Below are 22,798 nucleotides of genomic sequence, written 5' to 3' on the forward strand. Positions count from 1 at the left end.
CTTTGCTTTGCTAGCAGAGCCCAAATTTTGTTCAGAGGTAATGTACTTAGTGAAAACATTGTTTCCCAGCATCCTTCATAGCTAAGGGTAACTTCCTTTTGGCCAAAGAAATCCAAGTAGAAACCGCTAAGTAGAACCTTCAGGAAAGTGCTTTAAAATGAAACACAGAAGCTATCTGCCCTCTTATTTTGCTTTCTGCCTTTCTTATTCCTGGAGGTGGAATAGAAATCTTTCAACCTCATGGTAACAGACTTTAAAACCAGAAAATGAGGATGACTGATTCAAAAGATGAAAGTCTTGGGATCCCTGGGTGGCGCAGCGGTTTGGCGCCTGCCTTTGGCCTGGGGCGCGATCCTGGAGACCCGGGATCGAATCCCACGTCGGGCTCCCGGTGCATGGAGCCTGCTTCTCCCTCTGCCTGTGTCTCTGCCTCTCTCTCTCTCTCGTGTGTGTGTGTGTGACTATCATAAATAAATAAAAATTAAAGAAAAAAAGATGAAAGTCTTTTGGCATCATGAGCTGCTATCTGAGGGTATCATGGAGCTGCTCATGACTTATTGTGACATTAATAAAACTTTTATTAGGTAGAACTATTCTAAGTTGGTTTCTCTTTTTGTGTGATAAAAACATTTAACATAGTATCTACTCTGTAAGCAAAATTTTAAGTATATAATATTCTTAGGTACTATGATGCTGTATAGTAGTGGATCTCTGGAACTTACTTATCCTGTATAACTAAAACTCTATACCCTTTAACTAATGTCTTCCCCATTTCCCCCTCTCCACATCCCCTAGTAAGCACCATTATTCTTATTCTAGGAGTCTATTTTATATTCCTCATATAAGAATTATCACATATTCTTCCTTCTGTGTCTAGCTAATTTCACTTAGCAAAATGTCCTCTAGGTTCATTCAAGTGAACAGGATTTCCTATTATAATGCTGAATAATGTTCCACTGTATATATGTGACAAATTTTATCAATTCATCTGCAGATGGACATTGAGGTGGCTTAGATGTCTTGACTATTGTGAATAATGCTGTAATGAACAAGGAAGAAATTTCTCTTTAAGATCTTTTGGATTTATAGACAGAAGACTGCTGGGTCATATAGTAGTCTATTTTAATTTTTAGAGGAACTTCCATATTGTTTTCTGTGATAGCTGCACCAGTATATCCCCATCATCAATGTACAAGGGCTCTTCTTTTCTCCACATCCTTATCATGACTTGTTATCTTTATTTTTTTATATTAGCCATCCTTTTTTTTTTTTTTTGAGGACAGGTTCCACATTTTATTTACATTTTAAGACTAACCTTCATCTCAAAATCATATATCCATAAAACTATTTCCTTTCTGTTGGCTGCACTTAAATGCATTGGTTTGTCAAAGAAAGACTGTAAATATTTACAATGTCTGTTACATGTAACACACATAGGAATGGCTTTTAACAGAAATCCGATTTCCTCCACATTTTTTTATTATAAATACAGGCATCAAAACAATATTGAACTATGTTTGATACTACTAGTCAGCACCCTCACCACTTCAAAACTTAATACCATTTGTGACAATATTCATTGTACCTGCTACTTCAGACGACTTCACCTGAAGCTTTCAATAAGCAAGATGGATAAAGCATGCCATTTGTTTTTTCTTCTTGAGATTTTTCACTTTTCAGAAACACACATGCTTCCACAGCATCGGACTCTTCTCTCCATGCTTTCATCTTGTAAGCCTGAACTCTATTTTGAGTACTCTAGGTTTATGTGTAAATGACAGTACCATTGCTTACTACACCTTTCGTCCCTCAAGTTCTTCCAACAAGAGAAAATTATGAGGAACTTTAACTCCTCTACAGACCACCATCTTCTCCTGCAGTTCCAATACTAGCCATCCTAATAGATGTATGTGTACTTTGGAGAAATGCCTGTTTAGTTCCTTTGCCCATTTTCAAATTTGGTTATATTTTTTGCTACTGGGCTGTAGGAATTCCTTACATATTTTGAATATTAACATCTCATCACCAATTGCAAACAAATTCTACACTTTTACTCCCAACCTACATACTGTTGATGTCAATTTCTTTTTATATTGTGTATCTATTAATTTTTGTAATTATAGTTATTCTTAATATTTGTCTTTTACCTTTTGTATTAGGGTTAAAAGTGATTTATACACCATGAATAGAGTATTATATCATTATGTATCTGTCTACATATTTACCTTCACCAGTGAGATTTACACTGTTTCTATTTACATGTTTTCTTGGAGCTGTTTAGTGTTCTTTCATTTAACTTTAAGAATTCCCTTTAGCATGTCTTTAAGACCAGTCTAGTGATGCCAGGTAAAGCATTCTCAGTTGGCATTTTTAACACTTTGGATTTATCATCTCACTTTCTTCTGGCCTGCAAGGATTTTGCTGAAAAATTTGCTAAAACTTATGGGAGTTTCCTTGTATATGATGAGGTTTTTTTAGTTTTTTGTTTTGCTGCTCTAAAAATTCTCTGTTTTTGACTTTTGATAGTTTTATTGTAATGTGTCTTAGTGAAGATCTCTTTGGATAGCCTATATGAAGACATATAAATTTCATGTACTTGGATGACCATTTCTTTCCCCTGATTTGATGCTATTAGCCATTATTTCTTTTTTTTCTTTTTTCTTTCTTTCTTTCTTTTTTTTTTTTTAGCCATTATTTCTTTAAATAAGTTTCTGCCCCCTTTCTTTCTCTTCTCCTTCAAGGTATGAGGTTCATATAATGTGTATACAGTTTTCTTTATGATATCTCATAATACATGAAAGCTTTTCTCCACTATTTTTCATTCTTTTTTTCTTTAAGTTCTCTGACTGGGTATTTTCAAATGGCTTGTCTTTGAGTTCTCTATTTTTATTTCTACTTGATTGAATCTGCTGCTAAAGTTGTTTATTGTTTTTCTTTCTTTACAGTTTAGTCACTGTATTCTTTAGCTCCAGATTTTTTTTGATTATTTTTTAATTTTTGTGTCTCTGTTGAACTTCTCATTTTGTTCACATAGTATTTTTCTGATTTTGTTTAGTTATCTGTGTTCTCTTGCGGCTCACTGAGCTTCTTTAAGACAATTATTTTGAATTGTCAGGTAGTTCACAGTTTTCCATTATTTTAGGGTCAGCTATGATAGCTTAGTTTTTTTGGTGGTATCAAGTTTTTCCTGATCTTTGTAATCTTGCACTGCTGTCTGCCCATCTAAAGAAGCAATTAGCTCTTTTGGTCTTTAAAGACTGGCTTTGGCAGGGAAAATTCTTCACCAGTCAGCCTAGTCAGAGATTTTGGCTGGGTCAGCTGATGGGGTTCATTACCAGAGTACATGGGCCAGTTATTGAGATGTGTGGTGGTGCTGAGAGTCCCTGCTCCTTTTCTTTCTTCTTAGCTATTGCAAGGTGATTCCCTCACTGTTCTGGATAGTACAAGAAAGAAATGGCCCTCATGGGTAGTGTTCTGAAAGGCTAGGGATGTCACACTCTCACTTTATACTCCCTTTCCCCATGAGAGAATCTGTGGGCCCAGAGGATCTCTCTCAGTGGTGTGCTATGCTGACTTGGGGAGAAGTGACAAAGGTAAAGTAAAACTGCTCCTACCCTTTCAATGCATCATCTCTCATTTCTGTGCTCCAGTCAAGTACTATAATCTCTAATCTGGACTCTAGAAGCTGGGTGGAGGTATTTGTGTCTGTTACTAGTTGTTAAATCAATTTCTGTTGTGGGGATGAGACCTGGTATTTCCTAGTCTATCTTAGTGATGCCATTCCTGATTCTTCTGATATATGAGGCCAAACCCATTCTTAAGTAATACATTAATTCCTTATTCTCCTCTTCCTTTCTTTTGTCACAGGTCAGGCCTTCCTTCTCCAGTTATCTCTCCATCATGATGCTATTAGAACTATCCTTCTAAAACAGAGACCTGATCAAGTCATCCTTTGCTTAGAATGGTTGTAAGAGAAAAGATTCAATCCTAGACTATATAGGTAGCAAATATTCTAATCTTGTGCTGTTCAATATGGTATCTACTTGCCACACAAAAGGCAGTTTAAAATTAAAGCCAGTTAATTCCTTAGTCACACTACCTACATTTTAAGTGCTTGGTAGCCATAGGTAGCAAGGGGCTACCTTGTTGAATGGTAACAGAATAAACTTTTCCATCATCATAGAAACTAAACAGCACTCTTCAAGTTTATTATTATAGTTTCATTGTTAAAGAAAAGGGGGAAAAAAACCAGGATAATCAGAAAAAAGATGCAAGGGGAGAAAAAGGGCAAAATATGAAAATTTCTCATAATCAAAATACTAACTTCCACATGCAATGATATAAAAGTCTTGAAACAAGATGGCTTCCAGGGCAGCCCGGGTGGCTCAGCGGTTTAGCGCCGCCTTCAGCCCAGGGCGTGATCCTGGAGACCCGGGATCGAGTCCCGCATCAGGCTTCCTGCATGGAGCCTGTTTCTCCCTCTGCCTGTGTCTCAGCCTCTCTCTCTCTATCTCTCTCTCTCTGTTATCTCTCATGAGTAAATAAATAAAATCTTAAAAAAAAAAAAAAAAAGATGGCTTCCAAATTCTTGTGTCAGATGGGTTTATTTTTATAGCTCTTAAGTATTACTTTAATGAAACAAAAATAATTTACTAAAGAAAACACAAAAGAGAGATGAATCCACAAACTTTCTAATTCTGTAATAAGAGTTAGACTTCTGGGATCCCTGGGTGGCGCAGCAGTTTGGCGCCTGCCTTTGGCCCAGGGCGCGACCCTGGAGACCCGGGATCGAATCCCACATCGGGCTCCCGGTGCATGGAGCCTGCTTCTCCCTCTGCCTATGTCTCTGCCTCTCTCTCTCTCTCTCTCTGTGACTATCATAAATAAAAATTAAAAAAAAAAAAAAAAAAAAAAAAAGAGACTTCTGCACTAAAATCTGCTCTGAAACTACACACAGGCTTCTGCTTTTGGATAAAATGGAGTCACAGGAACTAGGTTTAGTTTTTACCTGGAACAACAACAACAGAAAACTGGACAAAATATGAAACTACAGTTGGTAATACAGTAGGCATCGGCCAGTGAAAGACAATGAAAGATGTGGAAAAATGAGATAAGCCCTAGGATATATGTTAGGTTCTATTATTATTATTATTTTTCTGAATTCTGTCAAATTAAGTAAAAATCAACTTCTAAAATAATAGAATTTTCTGTGTAAAAAATAATAAAATAAAATAAAATAAAATAAAATACTAGAATTAACCACAGATTTAGAGATTCTACCCCACAAAGCAGTATGGAACAACAAGACAGTGTTATTCCAAAGGTACATCTTCCTCAGTAAACAATTAAAATTAATCTACTACAATGCATGACTACATCTGCTCAAAAGTAATAGTATTTTTCAGAAACAATGAACAAATAGCTCCAAAAACAATGTAACAAATGACTGAACATATATCAATGAGCAATGTATTATCAACATTATGTCTGTAAGGCACGTTTCATCTCTTAATTAACACAAAAGAGCAAGCCTCCCTGAACAGAAGGAATAGCTGAACCTAGCTGAACTGAAGGACCTAGACTCTCTAACTGCAGTACAGTCATCTAAAATACACACTAAGTATCCTTATTAACTCTCCCATGCCTATTTCTCCAATAGCAGAACAAAGGGAATGGAATAGAAAATCACTGTAAGTTGAACCTCTTTCAAAATTTGACTTATTTCTGTCTACTAGAGTTCTTTACTGGCATTAAAATACTACACATACAAATCTAATTTTCCTTAAACTGGTTCTCCAACAATGGCATTACTCAGGCTAGAAAAAAAAACTCCTGCTCAAGAAAGTGCAGCTAAATAAAGAAGATGTAAGAAAAACTACTGGAATATTCCTTCAAAAGCCAAATGATGACTTGATGTGCAAATAAACCATTATAGAGTAACTCCAGTTAATATGTGTCAATGCTGGAGCACCAAAATCTATTCTAGAGAACACTCTTGTGTGTGTGTGTGTGTGTACACACACACACACACACCCCTTCATCTCCCCTTAAATTTACAGTCTTAATTAAGAGGGCCCAATGATTTCCTTCCTATTGAAGCCTGCTTATTCCTATGGTCTCTCTTTTAACTTCTTTTTACACTGCCATAGCAGCTTCTGCAATTAAAACCTTCAATTCAGAGTGAGCCTCTAAACACCTGCAATGCTCTGAGAAAGGGGTCTAAGTCAGGGGTTGGCAAACTACAAGACTACTTTGCTGGCTGCCTACTTTGTAAATAAAACTTTAAGGTGAAAAATTTAGTGGAAGATGGTTACACCATCTATGGACAATTCACATTATGATGGCAGGGTTGAGTAATTGTAACAGAGGCCATAGGCCCATGAAATCTGATTTAACCAAAGTTTCCAAGAGACTTTTCAAGGTTTTAGTTATTTCTAAATCAAAGTTTTAGAGAAATGATACTCCCATTAGTTTCATCACACTCCAATCTCATACTATTCTTAGAAGCACATACTGGTTTTTAAAAGTTTATTTCTGTGGGTTTAAAAATTTTGCAATACCGCAAAAAATAATTAGCCAACAGAGGGGAAGTTCTGAGTTCCTACACATGGAATTCAGAGATTATCCAGGTTATCATCTGGCAACTCTATTTTCTGACTGGGAAAGATAAAGAACATACTTTATTCCATTGTTTCTAAGATTTCTTAAAACTTTTAACTTCTTGATATTGAGATACATTTTACAATCTATGGCATTACACAGTCATTATCAGACAAGTCACAAGCATGACAAAGTCAAATGAAAATTTTCCACTAACGCTTTCCTGTAAGATCAAGAAAATATTAGCATCCACATGTCTTAGATTCCATGAATATAGTAAATAAGAGGAAAAAGAAAGAACGTCAGGAGCAGGAACATTATTCTGAAGTAGCAGATTAAAAACTGATGGATGCTGTGGAAACATTTTTGTTTTTTATATGTAAATGTAAGAATTATTTTTAAAAATGCACATGAAATTTGTTTCATAGCAACATGAATGAAGGCTACAAATATAATACTTCTTTTAATCCATCTGCCATGTCAGAAGAAAGCAAACACAGCTCTTCAAATTCTACAGAATTTAACGGTCCAGCTCCTTAAAGTCTGTGAAATAGCAAAACAATCTAGACAAAAAACCCTTTAAGTTCATTTTTTAAAGTTGAGGGAATTTCTTGATGTGATGCAATGAATGAAACATTACTTCTATACCACTCCTGACACAAAGAAATAACCTAAATCAAATCATGAGGAACCATGAAATAAATCCAGATTGTTGGATACTGGACCTCAAAGTTTTCAGTTTTGTCTTGGTTAAAAAGAACATTACTGGGACAACTGACAAAATTTTAGTTAGGACTACAGTTAGATATTAGGACTGTAAAAATACTAACTTCTTGATATTGATAATTATAACAGAAAACACTAAAGTAGATACAGGTTAAAAGGCACTGTGTCATATTTTCTATACCTTATTCTTCCATGACTGAGAACAAAAATAATTATGTCTGTGTATAAATGTGTACATACAAATATAAGCAAAGAGAGGATGATAAAGCAAATTAGAGATAAAATATTAACAACTGGGGAATCTGGGTGAAGTATATATGGGAGTTCTTTGTACTATTATTTTAACTTTTCTGTAAATTTAAAATCACTTCAGAATAAGAAGTCAAAAATGGATGCAATTTTAAGAAACATGTTCAAAGCAAACTATCAAACAGTTAACCCACAGAGATTAGCTTATGCCTTTTTAAAACTTTATTATTGCAAATTTCATCTTCATTATTATTTAAAAGTAACTTTAGCATATATAATTTGTTAAGTATTTAGTATAAAACTTTACAAAATAAGGACTCTTAAAAAAATAACTCCAATGCTATTATTATTTCTTAAATAATTAAAAGGAGTTCAATCTCAAGTGAGAAATACAGTGAAAATACCTGCCAAAATAAGTGGTTCAGTAATAGATGCATTACTTATCCAGTCAGATTTCACAGTAAGCTTTACTAAATGTTTCAAAGGACACTAGCATAAAAATAAGTGAAATCAGTGGCATAACAAAAAGACAATTATGGCTAAATCTATCCTTCTAGCTTGGATAGAAATAACAACTATAGTAAAATATGTTAATAATTCCTCTTGCTCAACACGTATTTTAATATGTAATCCAAGTTCTTAAAACCAAATCTGCTCCATAATACTGGAAAGGAAAGTTTGAATGCTGTGAATTTACTTTATTTAAAAGGGGATCAAAATGTCAACTGCCCACCAAATAAATACACAGGAAAGTATTTTCTTTCTAAAGGTTACCAGGAACTCAACATAGAATTTACCATGTAGAATAACTTAATTTTGAAGAAAGAAAAAAAAAAAAAAAAAAAAGAAATTGTGGGCTAACTCATTTATTTTGAGGCAACAAAAATTTTAAATTGTTAAACTGCTAAATCTCAGAAAATTTGGGGGAAATGAAAGACTTTGAAGACTATGATTATAAGAAAAAAGAAAAACTGAGAAAGGGACTTTCCATTGTTAAAAATCAGTAAGGTATTCTCTAAGTCTTACCTGTCAATTAAATGAACAAGAAAATATTTTTAGTGAAAATAGAAATAAAAACTTTCAGAGTTAATTCTAAAAGTTATTAGCAGCTTACTATTTTCACGGTCTGAAAAGATATAATAACGAATGCCCTTAATCACACACATCACTGAGAATGCAGCAACTAAGAGTATTAAATTCGAAGTTACCTACTGTAAAGGATGACACAAAGATATACACACCAACAGAGATTATAAACTGATTAATAAGCTAGATATTTATTTCTTTCAAGTCAGATTTAGCATTATTTGGTTTTTTTAAAAAAAACTTAAAATATACTTTTTTAAAAATTTTATTTTATTTTTTTATTTTTTAGATTTTATTTATTTATTCATGAGAACACACAGAGAGAGAGAGAGAGAGAGCCAGAGACACAAGCAGAGGGAGAAGCAGGCCCCATGCAGGGAGCCTGATGTGGCATTCGATCCCGGGTCTCCAGGATCATGACTTGGGCTGAAGGCGGCTCTAAACCGCTGAGCCACCCGGGCTACCCTGAAATATACTTAACATAAGATTTCTTCTACTTCTTTTCTATTGCCTAAAACTATAGCATTAGCTCAAACTGATTCTGAAATAAAATTGCTTAAAAAAAAAAAAAAAAAAACCCTAACAAAAAATGCAAAAATCTAAGAAGACATTAAGAGATTAAACACAAAACATATAAAACAACTGTGGTTTAATTCAATAGTAACTCATAAGAAGGATCAAATTAACAACAGAAATCAAAATCTTCTTTAAGTAGGAACATACATTTATTTTCTATTTAACACTAAAATATATTTGATAAAGGGGTATTTTAAATTCCAGCTATATATTCATTTTATTTTTAAAACAGTATAAGGGTAAAGTTTTAAGTATTTCTGTAGTGAGAAAACACATTGGTCTCATTCTTAAACATCTATTCACACTGGGAAAAAAATACAAATTTGAACAAGTGAAAGCAACTTGTTAGTTATACTAGAAGTGCCTGACTTACAGGCTTGAAATTACATATCATTAGCACTTGAACTTCTTTGAAAAATTTGATTCTATTATAATCTATCTCAATACAAGTTTGAATACTTTTTTTTTTTTTACAATAAACAAATCAAATGCCACATATTCTGGGCTTGCTGAAGTCACAACTTGTCAGAAACCTATTTTGCTTCATTCAAGATTAAGATTGTAGTTATACCTTTTTTCCTCAATAGTATGCAAACATTACAGGTAATTCATATAGAATCAGAGCATTATTACTTACATCATCACTCTGCTGGGCTTCTTGCATTACAAATTCTCGGACCATGGATGGACTAAACTCTACTAGATAAGAAAATATATCTGTAGCTGCTGATCTGACTTGCAAATCATCCATGCCCTAGTAAAAGGAAAATTAGGTTAGAGACTGTTAACAAAAATTGTGCTGTGTTCCCCTTCCCAAATCTATGCACATCAACTTTTTGGATTTAGACATTGTACTGAAATCTTTTCTTCCTTTTCTTTTATGAATATTAAAAAGCTTTTAAGCAGCATTGGTTTCTGCCAGTTTTTTATCAAAACAAAGATAAAGATTCAGAGAATTTAAATGTAAGAATCAGCACAGGATTATACTATTATACTTTACAAATGCTGTAAAAAAATTTTTATTTACATATATGCAAAATATGAATGATGTTATCTAGTTAAAGACTTCAAAATTTTCCAGAATCTGTCTTTGGTCTTGGATTTGCCAGTTACTTCTTAATAACTGATTGTCTTCCTTATGACTCTCCTAACAGAGGATGCTTTTGAAAGCACTCTGGATATTTTCACTCTTTGTTCACAGCTTAGTTTTCTAAAGTGGTGATCTTGAATGCTTTTCTCTCTTTAATAGATAAAAGATACATGACTCATAAGTCATAAAATCTCCAAGTGATTCTGAAAACATCCCTAACTCAGCAATTCTCAAGGTGTGGTCCATGGAATTTTGGGGAGGTGTCCAACACCCTTTTCTTTTGCTTCATAATAATAAATAATACTAGGGCCTCATTGGCCCTTTTCACTCTCAGTGTATCAAAAGTATAATGGGGTTTTCCAGAGGCTACAAGACATGTGATATCACAACAAACTAAATGTAGAAGTTGCTATGAGAATCTAGCTGTCTTATATTACACCAAATGTTGAAGGGATTGGCAAAAAAAAAAAAAAAAAAAAAAGGTGAAACTAGGGACGCCTGGGTGGCTCAGCGGTTAGGCGCCTGCCTTTGGCTCAGGGTGTGATGCTGGAGTCCCGGGATCGAGTCCTGCATCAGGCTCCCTGCGTGGAGCCTGCTTCTCCCTCTGCCTGTGTCTCTCCTTCTCTCTGTCTCTCATGAATAAATAAATAAAATCTTAAAAAAAAAAAATGTGAAACACCACCAATCTTCTCACTAAATTTTTTTTTTTCTTCTGGCAAATTATTTTTTCACAGAAGTTATATTATTTATGTCAACATGTTTTATTATTTTTCAATGAATTAATAAATATTTTTTAAATTTTTCAGTTTTAATTTTTCATATAATACCAATGGATAAAAATCATATAAGCAAATGTATGAGGACCACCACCCTAACCCACATCGCAGCATGAGCTCCCTTTGTCCAGGCTGTCCTCACTGTACTCACTGGTCTAAAAAGGAAAGATATTTTAATAGTTTCTATGAAACATAATATTGTTACAGAAGATATAATAATCTTGAAAAAGCATGTGGATTTTTATTCACTTGAAGGCGTATTATATGCAAGTACTTACATATTAATATTACAAATTTCAGTTAATAAAAATATTAAGACTGAAAACACACTTGTAATAATTCACTATCAAATGAATCACAACTTAATAACTCAATATGCATTACTAAAATAAATATTTTCACATACATAATATAAAACTATAAATTCACAACTTCAAACATGAAAAGAAACTGTATAATTACCATTACAATTTCAAGGGCAGGAAGAATTCCCAACTTTGCCAAAGTTTTGAAAAATGCATCCCTGTTTTGAGGCTGCAATGTCTGAGAAAATGCACAAAATTCCTTGAAAAAATTAACCTGTAATATCAGAAAGTATAGTGAGAAATTGACACGCGTAAGAGCAAACTTGGGGCACCTTTAACGTGCTGCCTCCCAGAGTCCCGCCTCCTTCTCAAGGACCTTGATTTTCCAGGGCATACCCGGCTCCTAACGCCTACGTTAAAGGACACATGAAAAACTAGCATCCCAATAAGTCAGCTTTGCATCATTTTCAAACAACGACCTCTCCAAAGACAGTATGGTACACATGTTATATGTGCAGTCCCAGGGTGAGAAGACCATCAATAGTGCTCTTATGATTTAGTTGTAAGAATGTCACGTAAGGCATGTATTTTGAATTAGAGAAGGTATTTTCACAGAAATATGCTATATAACAAATACTGGCTGGGTTCTCAGGAAGTTCTCAAAAGGACAGTCCCATATTTAAGAATTGGAAAGGACATTAGACAATCCCCAGTTTAAAGAACTAATTTTATAAATGAGAAAACTGAGTAGACTATTAATTACACCAGGATGACTTGACTGACTTTAAGTCAGCAGTCTTTCATTACTTTTTTAAACCCAGTATCTGATTATAATGTTTAAAAAAAAATGACAAAAAAAAAAAGACAAACTGCTGATAAACAGCATTACTATATTCTTCCTCCAAAGCATGGCTTATTCTTCAGAAAATATACACACATTCAAAAGAAAAAAAAAACACTTCCAAGAACCAAATTACTTATTCATTTATTCAAGAAGCACTGTCCTTACTTTTTCTAAAAAAAAAAAAAAAAAAGCTGTTTTATAATGTACCTATAACCATAAAAACGTATGAATTTGTAGTTCTGTCCAAACATAAACCTCACATCTAATTTCAGGATTTGTGACACACACAAATCCCCTCATTTGGGGGTAGTTGGGGGGTGGGGGTGGGAAACACATCAAAATACTTTTAAAAATTTGTAAATATACAGGAAGTTTGAGAAACTTTGAGAATAATCATGTAGCATAAATATGTAAATTTCATCTCATATTTATAAAAAATTCTTAACAAATTCAATGTGAAAAGCTGTGTATCCCAACAGTAAGTTCTCTTTAAAGGTCTGAACTTCAAGAATAAATAACTTACCAATTCACGCCGTTTATCATCATCTGTAGCCTCATCCGTTAATTGTGCAAAAACTTCAGACAAAAACTTCTCATCTTCCTACATGGGAAGAAATAATTACTATGAAACAGTCTAACAAGAGTATACACTTACACACATTTGTATAATTTACACAAATTATAATAAAAATAGCTGAAAATCTAATAGTTTCATCATGAAACCTAAAAATTCCAGGGTATATTCATGTTATAATTTTCAAATCCTGACTACACCATTTAATGTTAGTTATACATGCATTTGCCTTATTTAATCAGAAACTTGAGATATAAAGAACTCTTTGGAAAACAAAAAATAACCAGTTATAGTCTAGAAGTCATGCATGAAAACTCATATATTTTAACTGAGATGCTCTGCAACTCCTGCTCAGGGTCTATTTATTTACTTTTAATTTAAATGTAATTCAAGCAAGTTTGAAGATCTCATGGTCAGTCTGCCACAGATTAGAAAAATGAGAATCACAAATATATGGCATAGGAACAGCAGTAAAAGGAGACTGAATTCTGGCAGCGGTAAGACTGCAAAGTTTTTTTTTTTTTTTTTTTTTAAGATTTATTTATTCATGAGAGAGAGAGAGAGAGAGAGAGAGAGGCAGAGCAGAGGGAGAAGCAGGCTCCCTGCAAGGAGCCCGATGCGGAACTCGATCCCAGGACCATGGGATCACAACCTGAGTGGAAGGCAGATGCTCAACTGCTAAGCCATCCAGGTGTCCCTGCAAAGCTTTTTAAAACACAAGAACTCACGAAATAAAATTATCTAGGGCCATTTGGGGTACAGGCTTACATTTTCTTATAGTTTCCAAGGATACAACTAAATGATAAAACACTACAATAACTGCTTTTCACACTGATGACTCTGAGGTATTAAAGGGCATATGTGTTAGTTTCTCTAAGCACTATTTACAAGGACAAAAGTATAGTACATACTGTATAACCTTATTTTTAATATAAACTAGTGTGTCTAAAGTCTAAAAGAGATAAACTCATTATATATAAACGAGTAAAAATCACTAGAATCACAGATGACATAACATACTCTCCCAATAATCATTCATCAGTGTTACTCAACCACTGAGAGCCAACTCCGTTCATTAGTCTGACTCAGAATGGTCTTTTTTGTTTTTTTGTTGACTTCTGGCCCTTATACACCATGGCCTGAACCATCTGTTTCTGAGAGAGTTCAACTGCATATACAATCTTTTTTTTTTTTTTTAAAGATTTTATTTATTTATTCATGAGAGACACAGAGAGAGAGGCAGAGACACAGGCAGAGGGAGAAGTAGGCTCCATGCAGGGAGCCCGATGTGGGACTCCAAGATCACGTCCTGGGCCAAAGGCAGGTGGCTAATCCGCTGAGCCACCCAGGGATCCCCTGCATATACAATCTTATAATCATTTCTCAAATCACTTTTTCTAAGTACTTTTCATCTCAATATTTTAGGTTTTGGTGAATATGCATTTACCTCCACTTAAACCTTTTATAATTTTTTTTCTTCTTCCATCTCTCCCAGATTAAACTCCCTTTCTTATCTAAAGATTTTTAACTTTTTTGAGAATACTTTCGTAGGAAAACAATTCCATTTCTTTGATAAATGCAATCTCTTCCATGATTATTTGTGTGCTGACAGCTAGAACTGCATAATGTATTAGGGAGGCAATTTCAAGGATTATATACCCCGCTATGAGAATATTTCCTAATTCCTACTATACACATATACTTTTTTTCTGATTTCCTTATTCTTGATAATACTCTATAAAAGCATTCTGTTCCAGTGTACATTAAAAAAAACCAGTTAATTGGGATGCCTGGGTGGCTTCAGTTGGTGAAGCATTTTTGCCTTTGACTCAGATTGTGGTCTTCAGGTCCTGGGACTGAGCTCTGGGTCAGGCTCCCTGCTCAGTGGGGAATCTACTTCTCCCTCTCCCTCTGCTCTTCCTACACCCAGCCCTGCTTGTGAGCATTCTAAATAAAAATCTTAAAAAAAAAAATTTAATTGACAACTTAAAGCCTATCATATAGTTGTAATGTTTCCCTCCAAATACCTGGTTCTCCAAGTAATTAAACTAGTATTTTTAGATAAATTTAGTTTTGCTTTTTCATTTAGTTTTAAAATCCTTTATTTTTAATAAAACAATTATTTTAAGACAAATTGTGTATGGCTGCTTCTCTGAATTACGCAAAAAACCTTATGGGGGGAAAAGGGGACTACTTTTAAAAAGTCTGAGTCAAACTTTTCCTTGTAGTAATGTAAAAACAGGACACATTCAAAATCCAAAAACCCAGGGGTGCCTGGCTTGCTCAGTCAGTAGAGCATGCAACTCTTGATCTTAGAGTGGAGTTTGAGACCATGTCTGATGCAGAGTTGACTTTAAAAACAACAACAAAAACCATCCCAAACCCAGAACCCATTCACCATTATTAGAGTCATGTAAATGCAGAAATTTAGAATTAGACTAGGCTTTAAAAGATTACATACATTGCCTAGTCCAATTCTAAATTTCAAGAGACTAATGCCCAAAGAGTGGACTTTCCTGAGGCTGGCTAGTAACAAAGATGGATTTAGAATCTAGGTTTCCTACACAATCAGGTTTTTGTCACTCCTACCATGTATAATAAACCACAGGACAAATTTCTAAGTAGTTTAAAGTTATGAACCCAAAGTAAAACATAGACACAAACTAGAATAGGCCAAATCTAGTAAAATTTAATATGTTAAATCCTAGATGAAGTCCAAAAACCTCTAAAACAAAATGAAGCATTATATTATTGTAAACAGTTGTTTTCTTAAAGGCATTGGAATATTTAATATATTAATAACTGGGATAAAGGTTAGAAATGTCTTTCTTTAGGGCTGAAATCCACAAAATAAGTCAAAAAAGAACTAAACTTCTGATTTTAATGGGTTTTTAGCTCAACTCTCATTTATGGAATAGTGGAAATATATGTTATATGTTAAATTTGAGATACCTGTCCTCTACCATTTCTAGTGAAGGAAGTGAAATTTTGTTCTGAAAAAGATCTTATCTGTAGCTGTCTATGCAAAATAACTCACTTTATTGGCTTTTAGAAAATTAATTTTTAAAACATACTTAGATTTCTTAATTCTGGGCACATGGGATTTTGATTTGTAGTTAGAAAGTTCAGGGTTGGGACGCCTCGGTGGCTCAGTGGTTGAGTGCCTCCCTTCAGCCCAGGGTGTGATCCTGGAGTCCCGGGATAGAGTCCCACATCAGGCTCCCTGTATGGAGCCTGCTTCTCCCTCTGCCTCTGCCTCTGCCTCTCTCTCTCTCTCTCTCTGGGTCTCTCATTAATAAATAAATAAAATCTTAAAAAAAAAAAAAGTTCAGATTAACCAAACTCTTATGCCCCAAACTTAAGAGAATCTCAACGTATATTAAGAGTACATACCAGGAGCCAGAGACCATAGTAAGTGCTTTCTTTTAATTTCTCAATTAACCTGATTCAGGCTAGGAGTTATGTACCTTTGACTAACTCATTTTGGTCCAGATAGAATTCTTACATTTTTGCTTGCTTATGTAACTCCTACAACAGCAGGTTAATACTCACTTAAGAAGCTACAGATATCAGGCCATCATAAAATGAATCACATAGCTAAACACTAAGAAAAAGATTCTCAACTTTTTGGTCTCAGGCCCCCTTTGAACTCTTAAAAATTATGGAGGACTCCAAAGAGCTTTTATTATGTGGATTATGTTTATCAATATTTATAATAAAAACAAACATTTTAAAACATTAATTTGTTTTAAAACTAAGCTATTATAAATCTATGTAAATATTTTATGAGAAAATTTTATAAATTTAGAAAAAAATTATAAATTCAGAAAAAACGGCTTTTACATTTTTGCAAATCTCTATAATGTTTGACTTAATAGAAGAAAGCTATATTCCATTATCTTCTTATAGTCCAATCTGTTGTGATACCTTGTTCTGGTTGAAGTATATGAAGGATATATGGCCTCACAGTGACAAGAAGCTGGAAAAGGAAAAACTTCACAGATCTCTCTGAAAACAGTTTCAGAAACCCTGAGAACCACTATATGATGTATACAGAGGCTGCTCAAAAAACTTAATGAGTGATATGGACATAACAAAGGCAGTTATATAGGCAGTTACAGATATATATAGTTATATATAGGCGGTTATAGTAAATAAAAATCTTCAAAATCATCTTTACTACACTGTTAGGGTATAAAGGATTAACACAATAAACACAGTATGAACTTCTATTTTACAACTCAAGGAGACAGAATAAAACCAACTTCACACAGTAAATAATCTAATTATCATTTCCTGAAAATTAATGACTGTTTCTCAGTCCTGGCTGCATATCTCAATTATTTGGGAAGCTTTAAGCACACACACACATACTTATATATACCTCCAATGATAATTAGGGCTCATAAAATGAACTAAAAGATAGTCTTAAAATAGGTGCTTTTGTTCAGGATGATGAAAAAGTTCTGGAAATGGATAGTGGTGATGGCTGCATAACACTGTGAATGCACTTAATGTTATGAATTATATACTTAAAATGGTTAAAATGATCAATTTTGTATCATATATATAATTTTTTAATGCATGTAAAAATGAAGTTAAAAAAAAAAAAGCTCCATCAGAGAACACTTAAAAATGTAAAAGTTTGCATTAAGAAAGGATTCTCCTTCAAATACCCATGAGATAAAGTCCTGTTTTCTGTGCTTGACAGTATATTTAAGATAAACAAAAGAAATCTTCCAAAAAGGAATGAACACCAGCATAAACTATTATAGGAGATAAATAACTGAAAAAAAAAAAAAAAAAAAAGAACACCTTTGTTCACTTACCTGCAACATGCTGACTATCTCCACTTTGTTGAAGAAAATAAAAGACGTTAGAGTGGAAAGAAAATTCTCTTCAAAAACAGATGGCGTAGGCAAAATGATGTCCTGAATGTACTGTACCCTGTAAGTCTGATGTATTTTTTGCCTTAGTTCAGAGTCTGTTATTGGTATAACTTCCTTAAACTTTGCAGTTTTGGTCAAAAATTCTCTATGCCTTTTTGGCTGAGCCAAAGCAGGGTCATATTCAAGGCATCCCACAACATCCATGATACACTCATCAGAAAACATTACTTCAAACAAAGTTGCCTTATTTAGGAATAATATTCCTCTAATAATTTCATACAAATGGTGTAAGCCTTCAGTGTTTTCTAGATTCTCACAAGCTTGGAACAGCTGCAGTAGTTTTTTAATATAGCCTTCATTTTCCAAGGCCAGAGCCAGCTTTTCCCTACGGATAGGTGAGGAGAGAACTGAGGTAACTAAGTCAGCAATCTCTTCAAGTTTATTGAGTTCACATGTGGGTAGGTCAATCAGATGACTGGTTTCAGGTATTTCTTCAAATCGTTCTTCTTCTGATTCATCAATGAGGTCCTGTGTGACTTCCACAGATGGATCCTTACCTTGAACCTAAAAACATCCAAGTATAGCTGGTTACCTTAAAATACAAAAGAATTCAAAGTTTTGGAAATCAAATCACTGACCACTGAATTTAAGTAAAAATATATCTTGCAAAGAAACAATACTAGCCACACAGTCCATTGTTAATTAGAAGTGAAGTCTAGAGGGAGATAACACATCCAGTTTAAATTATTGGCGTCTCAATTTCACTTCTAAATTTCACAACTTAAACTTTTTTTTTTTTTAACTTTTATTTATTTATGATAGTCACACAGAGAGAGAGAGAGAGAGAGAGGCGGAGACATAGGCAGAGGGAGAAGCAGGCTCCATGCACCGGGAGCCCGATATGGGATTCGATCCCGGGTCTCCAGGATCGCGCCCTGGGCCAAAGGCAGGCGCTAAACCGCTGCGCCACCCAGGGATCCCTAAATTTCACAACTTAAAACTTGAAGTTAACTCTGATTCTTGACAACCTGAACATTTAAACTGTTACATTGATTTATGTGATGTTATATAGAAACTACATAGTTGTTTAGTAACTTCAGTATTCCTAATTTTGAATTTTGCAGTTTAACTCTTCTGTGGGTCCCCCAAATCACTCTGTATGACTCTTAATGCACCATCAGATTAAACCAAGAAAAAAACTACTAATTTTTAATATATATATGTATTTATTTTTACACACACACACACTTTTTTATGAGAGAGGGAGAGAGAGAAGGAATTTTTTTTTTAAGATTTATTTATTTATTCATGAGGGACAGAGAGATAGAGAGACATAGGCAAAAGGAGAAGCAGGCTCCATGCAGGAAGCCCGATATGGGACCCAATCCCGGGACTCCAGGATCATGTGCTGGACCGAAGGCAGACGACGCTCAATCAGTCCTGAGAGAGAAGGAATCTTAAGCAGGCTCCATACCCAGCAAGGAGCTCCATGCAGAGCTTAATCTCACAAACCTGAGATTATGACCTGAGCTGAAATCAAGAGTCAGATGCCTACCCAACTGAGCCGCCCAAGCACCCCAAACACTCTTAAGTTTAAATGAAACTGAAACCCAACTCCTTGCATATTCAAGAGGGAGGAGATTTCCTTAAATTACTTTTGAAATTCACTTTGGGAAAAATACTTACTTTTGTTATGAGCCTAAAACTGCTCTAAAAAAACAAAGAATATTCTTTTAAAAATTGGCTTTCATTTAACATCTGTGATAAAGCCTCCAAGTTACAATACATAGAAAACATAATAAATACAAAACTGTTTTATGATTCATATTGACAGCTCAAGAAAAGCATGGCTAACTTATGACAAGTTTTCTATAATGATTTCTATAATGATTGTTTAATATAAAAACTTTATAAATTTTTTTTTCTAATTCCCAACACGAGAGTGTAATTATCCTCTTTTCCCCTCAAAACTTCCAATATCCTGAGGTAAAAAAGCTCCACATAATCCCAAATCCACCAAAACAACACGTGAAAAAAGTCCTAAGAGCTTAGAGAAAGTAAAGAGATACACTAGTGCATATAAGATACTTTTCCTCCTACAGCATGAGAGTACTTCTTTTACTTCTGAGTCCTCAACAGAGTAGCTGAGTTTAGGGAGACAGACAAACAGAGAAAGGACAAGTAACAGAGCAGTTCAGATAAAACACCATGGACTTGATGGGATGAGCACTGGGTGTTAGACTATATGTTGTCAAACTGAACTCAATAAAAAAAAAAAAAAAAAAAGAAAGAAGAAAAAATACTCAAATTCTAAAAAAAAAAAAAAGAGAGAGAGAGAGAGAGAGAAAATACCATGGAAATTCAGAGGAAGGGACATTCCTCCCAGCTCTTCAGGAATACAGGAGTGAGACTGTAAGGAAGAAATTATGAAAAAAAAAAAAAAAAAAAAGCAGTGGCATTTGGACTTTCAAAGATGGGTAAGATTCAGATGGGGATAAAAGTCTGCAAAGGGAATAGTAGAGGCAGACCGATGGAAATGTGTGACATGCATATGGCAAACAGCAAAACTGGAAATGTAGATTAAAGCCAGATTATGGAAAGTCAAGCTAGAACACTTGAGTTCAGGGAAGTGAATGTGCAGCATTATCCTTTATAAAGTCAACCTGGCATCAGATGTATGGAATAAATTTGAGAATATAGATAAATTAAGGTGTTATTCCAAAGTGTATATGAACAACTGAATTTGGATAGTGATGGTGGGGTAGATAAGGGACAGGTAGAAAAGAGAGGAGGGGGATCCCTGGGTGGCGCAGCGGTTTAGCGCCTGCCTTTGGCCCAGGGCGTGATCCTGGAGACCTGGGATCGACTCCCACGTCGGGCTCCCGGTGCATGGAGCCTGCTTCTCCCTCTGCCTGTGTCTCTGCCTCTCTCTCTCTCTGTGTGACTATCATAAATAAATAAAAAATTTAAAAGAAAAAAGGAAAGAGAGGAGGAACCATGAATTATCCTACAGTTTTAAATATGTCATTAGGAAGATTATGGCTCCTTTAATAAAAACTGGTACATTCCAGAGAGGAATGGTTAGTACAAGCTCAGTTTTATTAAGTTTGAGGTGTCTGAATACCCAGCTTGCAATTAAATCTGTAGACCTACTACTCAGGAAAGAGAATAGGACAGAAAGTAAGAGGACAGAAATTAGGTATTAGGATTAACACTTAAAGACAGAGGAGTCTGATAGTAACCAGAGAAACAGGAGTAGTGTATGACGTGGGGAAGGAAGAGGAAGGAGAATCATAGGTTATAAAGAAAGAAGAAGAAATCAGAGGAGGGGTGCCTGGCAGGCTCAGTCTGTGGAGCATGTAACTCTTAGGGTTGTGAGTTCAAGCCCCAGGTTGCATAGAGATTACTTAAAAATAAAATATTTAACTTACACTCTAAATGAATATAGTTTGCACATGTCTCAGAATAAAAGCACAGCTATAGAAGCATTCACTGGTGATGTTTATTTCTGTGTTATCCAGTATAACCCTTACAAGCTTCCTGGACTCTCCTAAATTTAACTCTCACTGATATGATCTGTCAATCCCACATAAACCCAAGTGACTATCTGGATGTCAACAGTGCTGTTCATCAAGTATTTCGGGTTCTCTTCCTTTTGCGGCGCGACTTTTGTGCCCACAAAGTTATTCGTAGCTCTATGATTTGTTTTGGCCAATGAAATGTGAGCAAAACTGCCATATGTAACCTCTGGGAAGAACTTTTAAAAGCCAATACGCCAATTGCCATCTTTCCTTCTCACATTGCAATGATTTTGGAAATACTAAAATAAATTCTCTATCAACTGGGTCCCTGAGTGGCTCTGATAAGCACAGCCCCTTCCTGTCCAATTGTACTCCTCACTGGTCATATAGCATTAAGGAAAAACAAATTTTTGTTGTGATAAGCCACTGAGGTTTTAGGATTTTGTTACTGTAACACAATCTAACCTTAACATCCTTAAAGTCAGTCAACTAACTATGCTGAGCACGTTCACAAAAAATTTATACTGTCAGTAGGGTTCTCAACAATAATTTCTTTTCCACACTCCTAGCTTACTTCTTTACAGCTTTTGTTTTGATTCTTCCCCCTTTTTAAGTATCAAACACTATTACTTTCTCCTTTAAATCTCAGGAAAGAGAATCTTTCCTTTGAAAGAAAGAGACCACTAGTATTCAACATACTCCAACATCCTTCTCCATCTCACAACTTATTTTCACTCATTTCCTTAATCTCTTTCAAAGAAAATATCCTTACCCTCTCATTTTCTGAGGTTAAAACTTCCATATGTACTTTTGACTTCATGCTTTTTAAAAGCTATATATACAGAAATCACCTCTAACTTCTTCCTCTCCAATTGTTCTTTCTGCTCTATTATTTACCATTCCCCTTAAAAAATGTATTATTCTCTGGGCTGTCAAATTTTTCAGAGGGGTTCTACTTTCTCATTATAAGGAGTTAAGAAGTAACCGAGTAATATTTTTGTTGAAATTAAAACTTTTTTTAAAGGTCAGCAATGACTTCTCAGAAACTTAAAGTAAAACATAATGTATGGTTCTGTGGAATATCAGTTGTGAGGAGCTATAAACTAAATGTGTGTTTAGCGACATGCACAGATTAAAAAAATATAATATATAGGGCACTTGGGGGGCTCAGTTGGTTAAGCATTTGCCTTCGGCTCAGGTCATTATCCCTGGGTCCTAGGACTGAGCCCCATTTCAGGTTCCCTGCTAAGCAGGGAGTCTGCTTCTCCCTCTTCCTCTGCCCACCACCCACCCCTACCATTCATGTATAATCTCTCTCTGAAATAAATAAATAAATGTTTTTTAAAAATACAGTACTCAGTTGTTTAGTAAAAATTAAACTTCCTGGACCAGGAGAGTGGCCAAATCTAACACCCTTTCCAAAGGTGGAAAAGTGTGAGTAAAAATCAGTGACAAATGGGAAGAAATAGTAACAAAGGGCAAAGGAATGAATAAATGGGTACAACAAGAGAAATCCAATATTAACAATAGTGCCTCAAGAAAGGATCAGAGCAAGAGATGAT

General features: G+C 34.7%; 1 protein-coding gene across 2 annotated transcripts in view; it reads right to left on the reverse strand.

Annotated features, from left to right (window-relative positions):
- The window catches only part of PPP4R3B (protein phosphatase 4 regulatory subunit 3B), a 62,948-nt gene that overhangs the window by 24,974 nt on the left and 15,176 nt on the right, over positions 1-22,798 (reverse strand). For both annotated transcript variants that reach the window (XM_072768422.1, XM_072768421.1), the window contains exons 4-7: positions 17,656-18,279; positions 12,776-12,853; positions 11,566-11,682; positions 9,875-9,991 (exon numbers count right to left, since the gene is read on the reverse strand). In XM_072768422.1, the coding sequence (XP_072624523.1) occupies positions 9,875-9,991; positions 11,566-11,682; positions 12,776-12,853; positions 17,656-18,279 (936 nt within the window). The remainder of the gene's footprint in view (positions 1-9,874; positions 9,992-11,565; positions 11,683-12,775; positions 12,854-17,655; positions 18,280-22,798) is intronic.

Source organism: Canis lupus, chromosome 11 (assembly GCF_048164855.1).
Source record: "Canis lupus baileyi chromosome 11, mCanLup2.hap1, whole genome shotgun sequence".
NCBI lineage: Eukaryota > Metazoa > Chordata > Mammalia > Carnivora > Canidae > Canis > Canis lupus.